Source organism: Nematolebias whitei, chromosome 17 (assembly GCF_014905685.2).
Source record: "Nematolebias whitei isolate Nwh7 chromosome 17, NemWhi1, whole genome shotgun sequence".
Taxonomy (NCBI): domain Eukaryota; kingdom Metazoa; phylum Chordata; class Actinopteri; order Cyprinodontiformes; family Rivulidae; genus Nematolebias; species Nematolebias whitei.
This window is the reverse complement of record NC_056514.1, coordinates 27,428,653-27,445,334: the sequence shown is the minus strand read 5'-3', so window position 1 is coordinate 27,445,334 and position 16,682 is coordinate 27,428,653. Positions and strand designations below refer to the sequence as shown.

The window sequence follows — 16,682 nt, the reverse complement described above, 5'->3', positions numbered from 1 at the left end:
AGCATTTTGAAAACAGATTAGAAACCATATGGAGAAATAATTTTGTTATGTGTGTGTGTGTGTGTGTGTGTGTGTGTGTGTGTTTTAATATTTATTTAGTTGGATATTATTGCTTTGTAATTTTTTATTGTTTTAATTAAATTTTTACAAAGTTTTATTTTTAAAGTTCTTTGTTCTTTATGTCATTTTGAAAGAACAAAATTATTTCTCCATATGGTTTCTAATCTGTTTTCAAAATGCTTACACCTGAGCGTTCAAAGGTCTGCATGAAGCTCAACTTTTATGTTTCAATGAATGTAGTGCTTTTTAAAACCTAAAGGGAGAATTTAAATCTCTGGAAGTGGAGTTATTCAATCCTCTGTGGTCTTGAGCCCACTTGAACTTGCCGCTGGCTTGTTAATCCAGAATTAAACTACATTTCTTCAAACGGAGGTCATCCAAAGAACCATCTACAACAGGTAAGATATTAATCATTTCCACAGAAAACCATTTTCCCTTTGATGACCCACAGAATTCAAGTTTAAGTAGGGCAGCAGGATGAATGAAGACCGTGCTTTATCAGCAGCAGCTATTTTAAAACAATACTATAAACTACAGCAGTGTGAAGTTATGAGCACTGTTAGTCACTTCAAGCAGAGTGAGATTATTTTTAGCCACTCTCTCTTCACACCTGAGATACGGGCCTTCCTGCTCTTGGAAAAGAAGCAGAAGGTTGTACTACAGTTTCCTCTCATCTTAAGTGAACTTAAACATGTTTGTCTGATGTTGAATGACATGACACAGCAACAGAATAAAGCTCTTGTTAAACTTTAAAAAAAAGTGCTAAATAGTGTAGTTTTCCAAGACTGCATGCATATACTAAAATATAAATATAATGTATTTGACAATCATACTACTTTGCTTTATATTTACTTACTTTAAATACTTTTAAAAATATTTTAAATGGTCCTGGAGCAAACTGAAGTCATCATATGTTTTACACACGTTAGCCAGAATTAATAAAAAATTGTGTTATACTATGAGTTAAGAAAATCTGTGCACCATGAAGAAAAGGGTTACAGCTATTCTATCTTATTTTAATTGAAAACAAACTATTTTAAAAAGCCTAAACTAACTTTTTTACATTTAATATTAGTAACAAAAAGCTCACTTTGATATAGAAACATATGCAAAATTGAGATTTTCTAATCTCACTTTCATTAATGGCCTGTTGACTGAAAAGCTTTTTGACAAAAGCATAAAATGTATCAATATTTGTGTCCAAGTTTAAAAAAAAAATCACTATAAATGCAGAGGTTTGTTGCTGAGTGCTGCACTTTGGAGAAATTAGAATGCATGATTAAATCACAGTTCTTCTGAGCTTATCTTTTAATTTTATTTATTCTTTGATGAATTTATAAGCGGACAGGCAGAAAGTTCTTGATAAGAAAAACGGGTTAAAATTCACACAAAACAATATGATTTTACTTTACAGTTTAGTTCAGTAAAATGCCCACTTTGGCATTTATACTGCACATTTTAAATAACCCAAGTTGAATAAAGTGTTTTACAAAATCATTAAACATATGTACACATACAATAAGAATAATGTGTATAGATATGTTCTGAAACAGCCGAGTAATCCAAAACCGCATCAGATTAGGTGACATGGCCAGCATCAGCTACCACGGAGACCAGATGCTTCAAATTGGGCTTACTTCCAGATTCGGCGAACTCCCGTCTCTTGGACTTTTCTCTGCTCTTATGCGTTTTTAATCAACAAACAAAAAAAGTCGGTATATAAGGTTTTTGGTGGGTAAAAATCAAATTAATTCAAAATGTATTCATCGCCGTTTTGGACGTGTGTACAGAAGTGGCAAGTTACACGGCGCGGGACAGAGAGAACTTCCAGGGTCAGACCACTTGTCAAAAATGAAATCATGATAATCGAAAGTGAACGCTCGTTATCCGTTTTTTTCCATTTTCGTTTTGTGCACAAAATCGGAACTCGGATGACACTTCGTTATCCGATTTTTAATTTTGGTTTAATAAACGAAAAACAAAAAAACTAGTGTGCTTTTGTTTTTTCATTTTTTGTTTCAAACGAAAAAACGAACTGCCTGAATGTACACGGACCAAAGAGCACCACAGATGCTATCTTTGCTTTGAGGATGCTGATGGAGAAGTACAGAGAGGGTCAGAAAGAACTTCATTGTGTCTTTAGAAATATCATATGACAGAGTGCTGAGGGAGGAGGTGTGGTATTGCATGAGGAAATCTGGAGTGGCAGAGAAGTATGTTAGACTGGTACAGGACATGTATGAGGACAGCAGGACAGTGGTGAGATGTGCTGTAGGAGTGACAGATAGCAAGGAGGAGGTGGGGGTGCATCAAGGATCAGCTCTGAGCCCCTTCTTGTTTGCTCTGGTGATGGACCGACCAACAGATGAGGTCAGGCAGGAATCCCCATGGACGATGATGTTTGCAGATGACATTGTGAACTGTGGTGAGAACAGGGAACAAGTGGAAGAGAACTTGGAGAGATGGAGGTATGTACTTGAAAGAAGAAGAATGAAAGTCAGTCATAGTAAGACAGAGAACATGTGTGTAAATGAGAGGGAGGCTGGTGGAACAGTGAGGCTACAAGGAGCAGAGGTCACAAAGGGGCAGGACTTCAATTACTTGGGGTCCACTGTCCTGGAACATGGGGAGTGTGGTAAAGAGGTGAAGAAGAGAGTCCAGGCAGGATGGAGTGGATGGAGAAAAGTTTCAGGAGTGATTTGCATCAAAAAGATGTCAGCAAAGGCCAAAGGAAAAGTTCACAAGACATTTGTGAGACCAGCTATGTTATATGGTCTGGAGACAGTGGCATTGACAAAAAGGCAGAAGAAAGAATTGGAAGTGGCAGAAATGAAAATGTTGAGGTTCTCCTTAGGAATGACAAGGATGGATGAGATCAGGAATGAGATCATCAGAGGTACAGCACAGGTTGAACAACTGGGAGATAAAGTTGGAGAGACCAGACTGAGATGGTTTGGACATGTCCAGAGGAGGGACAGTGGGTATATTGGTAGAAGGATGTTAGAAATGCAGCTGCCAGGAAAAAGACTAGGAGGAGATATATGGATGCAGTTAGAGAGGACATGGAGGTAGTTGGAGTGAGGACAGAGGATGCAGAGGACAGAGTGAGATGGAGGAGGATGACTCGATGTGGCGACCCCTGAAGAGGGAAAAGCCAAAAGAAGATGAAGACTGAAATAATATCAATGAGATAAAAACGAGCAGCTCTTGTAGTCGATGCTTTTTTATAATTTTCACAGAAAAAGTTTTATAAACAGATTTGTTGTTCTTGTTTTTTTTTTTTTTTCAGTGATGATGCCTTATTTATTTATTTATTTGTTCTTGTCACAACCACTGAGGATAAAAACTGCCACGATCACACTCAGAGTGCACAAACCTTTAACAGAGTGTCTGTTCTCCAGCTGGTGCAGGTCAGGCAGGATGTGCATGCAGTTGATGCAGCAATAAGTGAAGAAGTCCAGCAGCACCACTTTACCAACCAGCTCCTTGTTCAAAGACAGAGGTCCTTCAGTGTTCAGCCACTCTAAACCTGAAGTAAACCAGAGGGAACAGTGATGCCATCATATTCCAGCAAATCTGTTCTAATCTGGACTAAACAGTAACTCAGGTGTACAGTCAAACAAATCTATTTCTTCAAACTGAGGTTGCTCAAAGACCTATCTACAACAGGTAAAACATTAACTGTTCAAAACCTTTCAACTGGATCCAATTTAAAAATATCTGAACTATCATTTTAAGAATATATATTGTATTTTAACACTTACTTTACATGAAATGAAATTTGTGCCAACTAACTAGATTTGGGTTCAGTTTTAATAGTTAAAATAGTAAAAATCTGATTTTATTATTTTCATTCTGTTTGATAAGACCACTGGGTTTACAGAATGTAAACAAAACTAATAGCTAATTTATGTAGTCCACAAAAACAAAATTATGCATAAATTAACAAATTGACTAAAAACACATCAAATGCTTCGTAAGGACTTGAGTAATTTATTGACTGCATGCTAATAAAAAATGTGAATTCTTGCAGCAGTTTTAAAACTAATTACAGCAAAGAGACTATGAATGGGTTCAGCTCAGTTTTTTTTAACCCAAGGATTATGATTCTGTATCAGTCTGTGAACTTCTGTCTACAGATCAGATGTAGCCTCACATGTCCACATTTTAACAGTAATTATTGAAGATTTGACTTCATGATGTGCAGCCTTACTGTGTAAATTCACTGAGACAAAAAAAAAAAAAAATGTGGTGAGAAACTTATGGTTATTAATAATAATTGCAGGATGAGAGGAACTTATACAAGTCACCATCTACTGGTGTGCTAATATATTGTTGACAAGCTACATGATCACTCTGCAGGTGATTAACCTGTTGATTTTTAGAGTCCCAATATTAAAGTACTGGTACACAAAACTTGATTCTGATGACAAAAAAAAAGACAAGTGCTAAACTAAATGTAATGCTTTTGGCAGTGTTGACTTAGAAAACTATAACAAAGTACTACTATATAAATAAAAACAGGCATATTTTACTTGATATTTCTGATCTCACTGGTGTGTTATTACAGGAAAAAGGCTTTATCCCAGTTTAGCCAGTACTTAATATTAAAAGGGGTGGGAGAAAGTGTAATTTCGTCTCAGGTAAATTTAGACCTTTGGTAATTTTGGCACACTTGTGTTTATTGGTTAGTAAGATGCACAGGAGATCTAGGACCTCAATAAAATATAAAACAAAGAACAAAATGGCATAAAAATAAGCTTAAAATACTGACCTGCTACCATATTTGTTTCCATCTTAAACGTTACAGTTCAGTTAATACATTTGACTTCTAACTTTTAAAAAGGAATAGCTCAATAAATACAAAACGAAAAACATAAGAATTTGCAACAAAATGCTGTATAATTACAAACAACTTCCTTATAGAGAAAAAAATGACCACAAGAAACTGACTTCTGTTTAATGAGCTGTCTTAGCTGAGATGTCACATAACAGGAAGTTTTGAAATTACTGAAATGTCTCTAGAACCTTAGTAAAGTAATTGCTTCCAGTTTGGTCAAAGTTTGTTTGTTTTGTTATTAAAGCTACAACTTTGTTGCAGCTTAATAAATGAGTTGGACTAGAGAAGCCAACTAGCTTTTTGAAATGTGACTGTAACACAACCGGTCTAAATTTGCTTCATAGTTGTAACAACTGACAAAAAGGATAATTGTAAGCTGTAAACAGCAGAGTTTCAGACTCCTGTCAAACTCTTGTAGAGCTGATTTGATAAGAAAGCTAAAGCTTTAATATTAGCAAACCTGTGTGGAAATCGGAGATTTTAAGGTCCTCTCTTTCGTCTGATTTTTCCAGATAATCGTAAACAAGTTGTTCTTTTTCTGTATGGGTGGCAGCCTCATCCAAGGCGCACTCGAGCTGACTTTGGATGGGAAACAGTGTTGAGAGGGTGCACTGGGACGCCATGTTTACACCGACGATTTCTTCCTTCCTACCAGAAGGAGCGTCATCATTTGCTTCTAGAGAATTGACCAATCACAGTCGTTTAATCTGAACAACCAATCACAGCAGGGCTTGGAGTCAACAATATAGATTCACGTTACTGATTTCGTTACAAAGTTAAAAAAAAAATATATTCCCGTAATGTTGTGTTTTTATTAATAAGTCTACTTTTAACAAAAAAAATGATAGCGTTAGTGCGCTGTATTTTTTTCAAGACGTAAAAGAAATCACTTAAAGAATAAATTTTTAGTAAAGTGTCGAAAGTGCAGCTCATTTTATCTTATGGTATTTACCTTGTTTAGCGTTGTACTGTGGCGGTAAGTGTTGCTAATTCATGGGCTGTGCGCGTACAGGTCCAAAGGGAATTTATTTATTTATGTAAAGTTAAGTTTCGTAATTTATAGTTTTTAAAGATTTTAGAGAGAATTTGACACACAACTATTAAGGAATCGCATCACTTTTGTCATCACCGCGGAATGTCAAACCGTTCTTGTGCAACAAACCAACAACGCTGGTTCAAATGTCACAGAGGGACGACTCTGAACGTGACATTTGGGAGTATAAGCCTCTGGAGAAGAAAAGAAAAAACAAGGAATCGCAGTCTGTGACCAAAAAAAGGTGTACTTCCAGAAAAACGTCCAAGAAAGACACTTCTCTCCCAGTCAAGTCAAAGGAGAAGAGTGAAACAGCCAAACCAGCTGAAAGTGGCAAGTTAGAGGCTGACACTGACAGTGCGTCCTTTAGCTCGTCTCCTGCTAAAGAGACAATCCATAATGACAACAATGCAGCTGAGAGATCATCATCTGAAGACTACTGTCCCATATGTCAGATGCCATTCTTCATTTTGGTTGTACAGTCCCAGAGATGGCACGTTGCTGAATGTCTGGACACCCCCAGGGACAACTGTAAAGGTACAGACATCCACAAGAAGCTGACACTGACGTCAAATGAATAGCACACACCCTCACCTTGATGACATGTACAGTTGTAGTAAATAATAATAGGACGCAATCAATTCCCATATACACATTTATATTATTGCAATATTAATGGTTGAGATGAAGTAATATAAACAGCGTTAATGATAGTTTGGAAAGTACTGAGAGCTTTGGAACCTGGAAAAAGCATATTTATTGATAATGTGAAGAACTCAGCAAGCTGTTAATGGTTAGGTTATGTGTCAAATTTAGTTGTAAAGAAGCACTGTGGTCACCTTTACTTTTGCCATTCTGTCTGAAGTCCTGTCTGCTATAGTTTGAAAATGGGTTACAGAGGCTTTAGAGTCTGCAGTATATTCTTGCAGACATGTCTTTGTAAAACATCCATTATCTACGCCTGCTTCTTCCTTTCTGGATCTCTGGTGCCCATGTCAAGCAATCACTGTGCTCGTGTCGGGGTACACCCAGGACAGGTAGGTCCATCACAGGGCGACTTGGAGACAACCAACCATTCATACTCCCTATATTCTTGTTCTGTTCTTATCAAAATCTTCAGCTGTGTATGCCAAAGAGTTTATATTCCCCACAACAATCCGGAAACTTCACCCCTCCTGCTTTTGGCTTTGCTCCTGGCCTATCTGTAATGTCTTCAACTTGTGAGGAATGTGAGATCTGTTTTGGGGGTGGTTTCATCTGTTTGATCTAATCTCTTCCTGCATTTTAAACAACTCTCCCGTTGGCACGGTTACCCATTGCAACAGATGTTCAGAAATACCAGAAGAAATTGTTTAAGCAACACAGTGTATTAAGGAGTTGTTGTTACATGTTCATTATTCTTGTTGTGCTGTTACTGGTTCTTAAGTATGACATGTTCTGTGTTGCTGCAGGGGTTGCTGGGTAGTGAGTAGGGTGTGTGGTTTTTCTCCCATTTGCTTTTTTCCCCCCTGGGTGCCTGTAAGAAAGAAAGCTCGGAAGTTTTTGATGTGGCATGGGTCATGGCCGAACAAATCTGGGTCGATCAGTAATTATTGCACCCGAATAAATCATTGGCAAGAGCTAAATGTCTGGTGCATGAGTGGATGTGTTTATGTTACAATATGAACCAGTGTAAAAAATAAAATAAAATAAAAAGTTGAATCTTGAACTGAAATAGAGGATAGAAGTAATTATTTTACCAAAATGGAACCACACAGCAGAATATCTGCATTACTCCTTTTATAAAGGCTTGCTCCTTTTCTAAAAATCAAGAGTAAAAGTTGCAGCCTGGTTGATAATCACTTGATTAACTGATCATCAGGTTTGAGCGCCTCTATACAGTATAATATTGGAAGCAGGGAACCCTGGCCTCTGATTTAAACAAAAGTGTTTTATTTTATTTGTAAGTTCTTATTACTTTTACCACATTGTGATCTTTTTTATTTTTATTCATACAATTTTTTAACAGATGTTGCAGATGTAGCAATGTGAGGCTCTTCCTATCAATCCATTCTTGTCAAATAATTATAAAAACAATGATTCTTTTCTATTCTAAACTGGCTGTTGATGGTTTACTCTATATATATTTGCCCCTCAAAGCACCAAATGAGATCTAGGGTTCAGTTAGCTGCTAGGGATTCATGATTTTATCTTCAAGTCATTGGACATGTCACATGCAGATTAGATCAAAACTGGCATTCGTGTGGCTTATTATAGGATTTTAACTTGACGAGAATCATTTTAGCTTTGCTGAAGTAGAATGTAGTTTTAGTTTTGCTTTAAAAGGTCGCATGAAAATAATTACAAAATCATATTTAATTAGATTTTTCTAGTGACTGGGCTGCCACAGTTAGAACAGAAGGAACTTTTACAGCTGGTAGGCGATTTGCATAAAAATAGCTCAAAGTCATTCAGTATTTCTTCAGTTAAGTTGCTTTTGAATTAGAGAGATTTTCAACTCTGCTCTTAACTCGTTTATGTTTTATTTGTTCATACAGAATGTCCAGATGGTCTTCAGTGTTCCTCCACAATCCCAAACCATTACAAGAAGTTCAGCCACACACTCCTGGCCCACAGTCGGGCAAACAGCAGCACAGCTGTCCTCAGTTTAACTCAACAAGCAGGAACAAGCAGGGAAGAACGCTTCAGTTTTTTACCGGGACTGATAGACGCTGGTGAGGACAGTTGTGTTTTAGAAGCTTCTCAGGGCGGAGCTCTCAGTCTTTCTTCTTTGTCCAGTCAAAGCGTGTCTCCTGAAGTTAATGGCACTGGAATATCTTCGTTAAAACATACTAATGGCCTTCTGTTGCTGCGCTCTCCTGGCCCTGACGATTTGAGGAAAAAGAAAGGCTGGTTAGGGTCTAACAAAGGCCAGAAGTCACCTGCATCCTCACAAGGTCAAACTGAGATTTCATTCACTCCTGTCAAGGAAATAACTGGAAGTCCAACTTGTGAAATTCTACCTAAAGATGAAACTTTTCTCGAAAGTGATGACAGAATATCCTACTCGCCACTGTCTGAGCTCCCTGCAGAGACTGAAGCCAATAACGAGTGTAGAAAAGCTCTTTTTAACAATGACAAGTCTGATGCCGACGACTCTGTGATGCTGTTTAATGACAGCTTCTCGAGTGAAGATGAGCTCCTCGCTGATTTTGTAGATAATTTGGAAGATGATGAAATGGCATTCAAGGATCCGTCACTTCCCAGTGCTCAGGTGGCTTCAGCTTCTTCATTAGCACCTGCTAATCAAGTCACCACAGTTGCTTCAAGCAGAGCTGAACCAGGAGCTTGGTGTGGATCTACTTTTCAGTCACAGTCGAGTCTTGTTTTAGAACATCTCCGAGAAACTCTTAGTTCAAAAGGTCATTGCAGCCAAAACTTAAACACGATTAAATCAGAGAAACTTTGTACAGCATCTCAAGTGCCTTCATCGACAACGTCCCCTGTGAAAAGATCTCCAAAAATGTTGCCTCATAAAGGCCACAGCAAAGCGAGCCAGGCCTCTGGCTTGAAGCAGACAGACATTGGAGTATTTTTTGGCCTCAAACCACTCAAAGAGGAGAAGAATGAGATGGAAAGTGGACCAAATGAGTTAAACACGTCCTCTGTTCCAACATCTGGTAGGAACTCGGGACAGAAAAGACAAAGGAGAGATGAGCAGATAAAAAACACCACCGTAGCTTTGTCCCAGTCCACCGAAACTGGAAATGACTTGAGTTTAAAGAGGCCACAAGGAGATGAGGGAAGAGGAGGGAAGAGGGGATGGAGAGGAAGGTGGACCAGACCTGATGGAGAAGTTCAGTTACCTCGTTGTCCGTTTTATAAAAAAATTCCAGGTCATTGATTGTTTTTTTTTAATATAAAATTAAGTGTAAATTATGCAGTTTTGTGACATGTTATATATACTTTGAATTCAGGTACAAAGTTTGTTATAGATGCATTTCATTATGGAGAGATTGAGGGCATCACTGCATACTTCCTAACCCATTTCCACTCGGACCATTACGGAGGGTTGACCAAGAGCTCCACATTTCCAATCTACTGTAACAAGGTAAGTTAAACATCAGCCACTATAAAATATAACTTCTATTGTTAATCTGTTTCACGCCATGTTGTAACCAAACCTTTAATATGGGTGGGTCAGTATTTAAAAAAAAAAGATTTTCAACAATTTACCAAAAGCATTTAGTATTTTGTCACATTTTATTTGCTGATGACACCAATATTTTCGTTACTAACAATAATCTTGACTCACTTTTTGATAAGGGAAATTATGGACTCATTCAGTTAGCTCAGTTAAATAAACTATCACTTAATGTTCAAAAATCTAATTTCATATTATTTAAGAATAATACTTATTTTAAAAAGTAAATTATTTTCTGAAAAACTTCTTTTAAAAGTCTTCAGTTGATCCAAAACGCTGCTGCCAGAGTCTTAACTGGAGTTAGGGTTGGCTTGTTATGCAGCTATACACTTAGACTACTAGAGGACAAATTGACCTCATTACTTTAAATTAATTGTTAAAGTTGAATAGTTTTCATTTGATATTATTTCTATCTTAACATTGTCCCTCCTTCCTGTTCCTGTCAAACCCAGCTGGTCGAAGCAGATGGCCACTTGTCCTGAGCTTGGTTCTGCTGGAGGTTTCTTCCTCATGAGGGAGTTTTTCCTTTCCACTGTCGCCTTCGTGTTTGCTCAGGATGAGAGTCTGCGATTGAGTTAAATTCAAAGCAGTCTGTTCCTCAGATAAATAATGTTGTTAACTTACTTTTTATGTGTATAAATGTTTCTGTTCAGTGCCCTGAAATGACTTCTGTTGTGACTTGGCGCTATATAAATAAACTGAATTGTATTGAATTGAATAAGAATTACAATCCAGAAAAAAAAATCAAATTTATATTAATAACAATTTACTTTCCAGTGTTTGATCAACAACATTTTTAGGTGTCTATATTGATGAGAAACTTTAAGAATTGTTGTGAATCTGTGTGTAAGAAGATCTCAAAATCTTTAGGGATTATAAAAAAGGTTAAACCATATTTAAAAATAAGTAATTTATCAATCTTTATCCTCATATTTCTTATTGTAATTTAATTTTGGGCTAGTCCATAATCCATGAACTTCAAAAATCTTTTTGTTTCTAACACTCCACATTTAGCTCCATCCACATCTCTGTTTACACAAATTACAAATACTAATAATTTATGATGTGAATAAGTATCACATGGGAATCTTGACGTATAGTCGTATTTCTTCCGTTATCTTTACTCTATTGTTTTCATAATTTCTTTGAGTATAATTCTTAAGAAGGAAGTATGATTTACATATCCCCTTGTAAGCCCATTTGGGTATTTATGACCTCTCCTGCGCATTTTATTTTGATCTTTTCCTTTATGTGTGTTGTTTGTTTTTTTGTGCAAACAGTAAAATAACAATTTTACACCAATGTTAAGTAGATTTTGCTCCGTCTCACAGTTTAAAATGCAGTTTTTAGAGTGAGATTTCCAGTTACGCGTCTAAGCTTATGATGTTTTTTTGATCAGATCACAGGAAACTTGGTGAGGAGCAAACTGAGGGTGGCAGAGCAGTATGTCCACATCCTCCCCATGAACACTGAGGTCACTGTGGAAGGAGTCCGGGTCATCCTGCTAGACGCCAACCAGTGAGTCAAACGGGACGTCAGCGGGGACGAGCTTCAACATATTTTAAGCACAGTCTGTGATACATGAGAACTTAGGAGTTAAAAATAAATAAATAAAAGCTGCACAGGCCTTGGATGTACTGGTAATACTCAGAATTGGTTGTTTGTGTATTTAAAGTTACTCATGAGAACACTAAACTAAATCAATCAATCAATCAACCTTTATTTATACAGGTAAATCCCATTGAGCCTCGAGGACTCATTTACAAGAGAGACCTGATTTCAACAAAGAAAGATGACAACAATGGACAACAGCAACAACAATAAACAGTTATAAAAAAGCATACTACAGTTTTTTTTTTTTTAACAAATAGGATGGCTAAAAGGAAAAGGTAACAAAACAAAAAACAGCTAGATTCCAAGACAAATGTATAAAACTAACAACAGGAACATGTCAGCATTGGACCCTGCCAGGTGTCCAACAGATTCTTAAAGACACTTAGAGAGGTCAAGGTCGAGAGCTTCAAATCTTTTTGTAAGATGTTCCAGGAAACAGGAGCGGAATAGGAGAAGGCCCTTTTGCCTAGTTCAGTCCTCATTGAGGGAACACTGCAGGTAATAATGTCCTGAGAGCGTACTCCGTAGCTGCACTCACGCAGAGACATGTAGGAGGAGATGTATGAAGGCAACAGACAAAGAAGTGATTTAAAGATGAAAATGTACCAGTGAGAGAGTCTGCGTGAAGTTAATGATGTCCAGTTAACCAGTGAATACAGGGTGCAGTGGTGGGTACGATAATCACAGCCAGTTATGAATCTTAGTGCACAATGATAGACAGCATCCAACATCTGCAGGGTTCTTGTAGGAGCGTTCATGTAAATGTCACCATAATCAATGGAGGGAAGGAAAGTCACAGATACAAGGCGTTTTCTAGCATTCAGGGTTAGACAGGATTTGTTTCTGAAAAAGAAACCCAGTTTAACTTTCAGTTTCTTTACCAAGTTTTCCACATGGAGCTTAAAAGAAAGATGTGAGTCGACCAAGATACCCAAATATTTATAGGAATCAACAAACTCAATGGGGACACCATTTGAGGATAAAATCGGAGGAAGAACTGCTGGGACCAACTTCCTATTTGAAAAAAGCATCCCTTTGGTTTTTTCGGCATTTAGGACAAGTTTGAGGTGAAACAAATCAGTCTGGATGATGTTGAATGCAGATTTCAAAAGCTGGAAAGCCTTTTGCAACAGTTTTAGCTCGACAATAAACAACTGTGTCGTCAGCATAGAAATGTATGGATGCATTAGGGATGTTTTTACCTACATTATGTATATAGATTGTAAAGAGGGTGGGTCCTAAGACTGAGCCTTGTGGTACACCATTGTTGACTGTTAAATAACTGGAGGAAGTACCATTATGTTGAACACATTGCCTCCGGTCTGAAAGATAGTTAGCGAACCAACCAATGGTGTGTTCTGAGAAACCAATTTCTGAGAGTTTATGACACAAGATGTTATGATCCATATATGATAAATATAAGCTAACAGGTTTTACTGTTAGCCATGATGACCATTAAAATATGAAATTAAAGGTGGCTCATTCCTTCAAGGAATCTATATCAGTCACTGCCATTTATGCCAAACTCAATCACCTTATGTTAAGAAGGAACAAAGTTATAGTTGTATGAAATATTTTGCTAACATGATAGAACACAGACGTGGGCAAAAACATTGTCCTTTTGTCTTTGACAACGGGTATTTATACTGAGACACATTATTCACGTTGGATAATAATTCAGATTCAGATATTCTTTGTTGTCGTTCGCAAATTATGTGCACAGAGTCCCAGTTACATCCAACAATAAAATGTAAAAGAAAAACAGTAATAAGATAATAAGTAATGGATATAAGTTTTAAAAGTTCATAACATTCTTTAATACTTGAGCATCTTTGCTTCCAGTCAAGTTTACATGTAATGACACAAATTCAAATAAATGCAATGCTTTTACCGTATTTTCTGGAGTATAAGTTGCACTATTTTTGCATAAATTTGCAAGTCCTGCGACTTATACACCGAAGCAACTAATATACAATTTTTCCCCCATAACCCAATTTTTGACTGACATCTGACGCTTTCATTCATTCTGACATGGAAAATATTGAACACTACCATTGGCAGCCACTAGAGGGCCCTCTAGGCTTTTGACAACTAGAGTAGGCAATAAGGCATATCTGTTGTTTCCAGACCCACTAAAACCCTACTGCTCTGCGCTAAAACGTCACTCATTGAGTACGGAGAGAGAAGACGAGACGACACAAACAACTTCCCTAACGTCTAGAAAAAATGCAGCTGCTGTCAGGATTCAGGAAGGCCAGAATAGCTGGAGCTGGAGCCGACATTATTGTTTTTAAGTGTTAATCTTGTTAAATTCTTGTTAAAGTCCTCCCGTGCACGCTCCCACGGCCGCCATTTGGCAGCCAATCGGTTTTTGACACAACACTGACCCACGTTTCCAGGTGGTCAGCGGTGACACATAATAGATGCGTCTTATACGTTGGTGCGACTTGTACGGCGGAAAGTACGGTAGATTTTTCTCGACCGAAACAGCAGTTTAGTGTTGAAGGTCCCACACTCCAGTCCGCTCCAGCCTCACATCCTTCCTGTGTCTGCTCCCTCAGTTGTCCAGGAGCTGCCATGCTGCTGTTCTTTCTGCCCAATGGCCAGACAGTCCTCCACACCGGGGACTTCAGAGCCGACCCGTCCATGGAGGCCTACTCTGAGCTCCTCAGCTGCAGAGTGCAGACGCTCTACTTGGACACCACGTGAGCACCTTCATAAACCGTTTGTCGCTACAATTAATCTGTGTGGATTGTGTAGAACTTGAGCTGGTTCTCCTGTGTAAACTGTGTTTGTGTAGCTACTGCAGCCCCGAGTACACCTTCCCCACGCAGCAAGAGGTCATCAGTTTTGCAGCCAATACAGCCTTTGAGTTGGTGACTCTTAACCCCCGTACGCTCGTGGTGTGTGGATCGTACTCTGTGGGGAAAGAGAAGGTCTTTCTGGGTATGTGACTACATAGATCTGAAATGTCAATATGAAACTTTTTTTTTCACGTTTCCTCAATCATGACAACTGTTTGTACAGGAAAGAAAATCTCTCATGAACCACTGAATGCATTCTTTATGGCCTTGTATCACATTTAGGCCTGTCACGATAACAAATTTTGCTGGGTGATTAATTGTCTCAGAAATTATTTTGATAAACAATAATGTTTGAAATTTGACAATAATTACTAATTATTGTCAAATTGAAGACGAAATATTGGTTAAATTTTGTGTGTAGTGCCTTTTTTTTACCACTGGATGGCAGTATAAGACTGTTTGAACCAAAGGATGGATAGTGAGGGAGCGAGCAGCGTGTCCCTTAAAAAAATGGGAGGGAGGCCCCTTGACGTGACATGGGCTGTCTCTCCTTCCTATTTTTCAGTTCTCAAAATGGCGGACGCTCGGTGTGGTTTGAGCTCTTTAGCATAGCATTTGTCACACAAAGCTGTTAATAAAAATAAATAAAAAATGAGTAAACAAGTTCTCAGCTTCTTTTTGCAGAGAAAAACAACTTTTTACACGAAGGTACAGGTTTCAACCGTGAATTTTGGAACTTTGACAAGATGGAAGTTTTTTCCCCGAGGTCAGCCTGTTAGCTTAACTCGTAGCTTAGCTTCTCAGCTTAGCTGCTGTCAATGATCCAAAAACGCGATTTTGGTCGTTTAAAACAGATTTTAAAGAGAAAGGGAGAGATCAGTGAAGAGCACTGGAGTTGAGCCTTTTGTCATCCAGTGTCTTCAGTAGAAAGAGAGAGACACGAAGAAACGATAAAGCCGATAAATGAAAATGAGGTCGATAAGTTTAATTTATCATGCAAATAATTTTTTTATTGTTTATTGCGACAGGCCTAGTCACATTTATCCCATTAAAGGTTATCTGAGATTACATTTATATTGAATTGGGAGCTACTTGAAGTTTTTGTGACTGTCTGGTTTTTTTTTAACTCCTTGGTATGTTGTCCTCATGTGGAGACTGCATGTCCTCCGGTGACATGCATGAATAATGGTTTGCACTTCTGAGTGGAGAACTGCTTAAAAAATGTTGTTTTGACTGAACAGCGCTCTTCATTTAAAAATCACTGCTGCCTCAGCAAGTTCTCAAAATTGTATTTGCTAGCTATACTTTTTAGTTCAGCTGTTTTTAACATTAAGTTTGTAATATAGGATGTAGATGTACAATTTTTTTTCACTTACAGGACACAAGAAGCATGATGAAAATAAAAAATATATATTTAATGAATAAATGCAGGGTTAATGCTGAATGTTATGGTGAAATTTATTGGTTTTGTTTTATTATATGGTTATGAATTGGTTATGTTGCTGAAACAACTGATAAAAAGAAGCAAAGCACTAGCTAATGGAGTCAAAGCACTAGCTAAAGTAGGCGAAGCACTAGCTAAAGGAGGCGAAGCACTAGCTAAAGGAGGCAAAGCTCTAGCTAAAGGTTGCAAAGCACTAGCTAAATGAGACAAAGCACTAGCTAATGGAGTCAAAGCACTAGCTAAAGGAGGTGAAGCACTAGCTAAAGGAGGCGAAGCACTAGTTAAAGGAGGCAAAGCTCTAGCAAAGGAGGCAAAGCACTAGCTAAAGGAGGCGAAGAACTAGCTAAAGGAGGTGAAGCACTAGCTAAAGGAGGTGAAGTACTAGCTTAAGGAGGCAAGCACTTGCTTAAGGAGGCAGAGCACTAACTAAAGGAGACAAAGCAGTAACTAAAGGAGGCAAAGCATTAGCTAAAGGAGGCAAAGCACTAGCTAAAGTTGGCAACGCTCTAGCTAAAGGAGGCAAAGCACTAACTACAGGAGGCAAAGCACTAGCTAAAGGAGGTAATGCACTAGCTAAAGGAGGTAATGCACTAGCTAAAGGAGGCAAAGCACTAGCTAAAGGAGGCAAAGCACTAGCTAAAGGAGGTAAAGCACTAACTAAAGGAGGTAAAGCACTAGCTAAAGGAGGTAAAGCACTAGCTAAA

At 38.0% G+C, this 16,682-nt stretch overlaps 2 protein-coding genes across 2 annotated transcripts in view; one reads left to right on the top strand and one right to left on the bottom strand.

Annotated features, from left to right (window-relative positions):
• nhlrc2 (NHL repeat containing 2) overlaps positions 1–5,523 on the bottom strand; it is a 23,220-nt gene extending 17,697 nt beyond the window's left edge. Inside the window, exons 1-2 of the mRNA XM_037691049.1 lie at positions 5,361–5,523; positions 3,437–3,589 (exon numbers count right to left, since the gene is read on the bottom strand). Of these exons, the coding sequence (XP_037546977.1) occupies positions 3,437–3,589; positions 5,361–5,523 (316 nt within the window). The remainder of the gene's footprint in view (positions 1–3,436; positions 3,590–5,360) is intronic.
• A 509-nt stretch (positions 5,524–6,032) lies between these two features.
• The window catches only part of dclre1a (DNA cross-link repair 1A (PSO2 homolog, S. cerevisiae)), a 14,910-nt gene continuing 4,260 nt past the window's right edge, over positions 6,033–16,682 (top strand). Inside the window, exons 1-6 of the mRNA XM_037691048.1 lie at positions 6,033–6,470; positions 8,471–9,808; positions 9,890–10,023; positions 11,516–11,634; positions 14,292–14,435; positions 14,531–14,676. Of these exons, the coding sequence (XP_037546976.1) occupies positions 6,080–6,470; positions 8,471–9,808; positions 9,890–10,023; positions 11,516–11,634; positions 14,292–14,435; positions 14,531–14,676 (2,272 nt within the window). The 5' untranslated portion in view covers positions 6,033–6,079. The remainder of the gene's footprint in view (positions 6,471–8,470; positions 9,809–9,889; positions 10,024–11,515; positions 11,635–14,291; positions 14,436–14,530; positions 14,677–16,682) is intronic.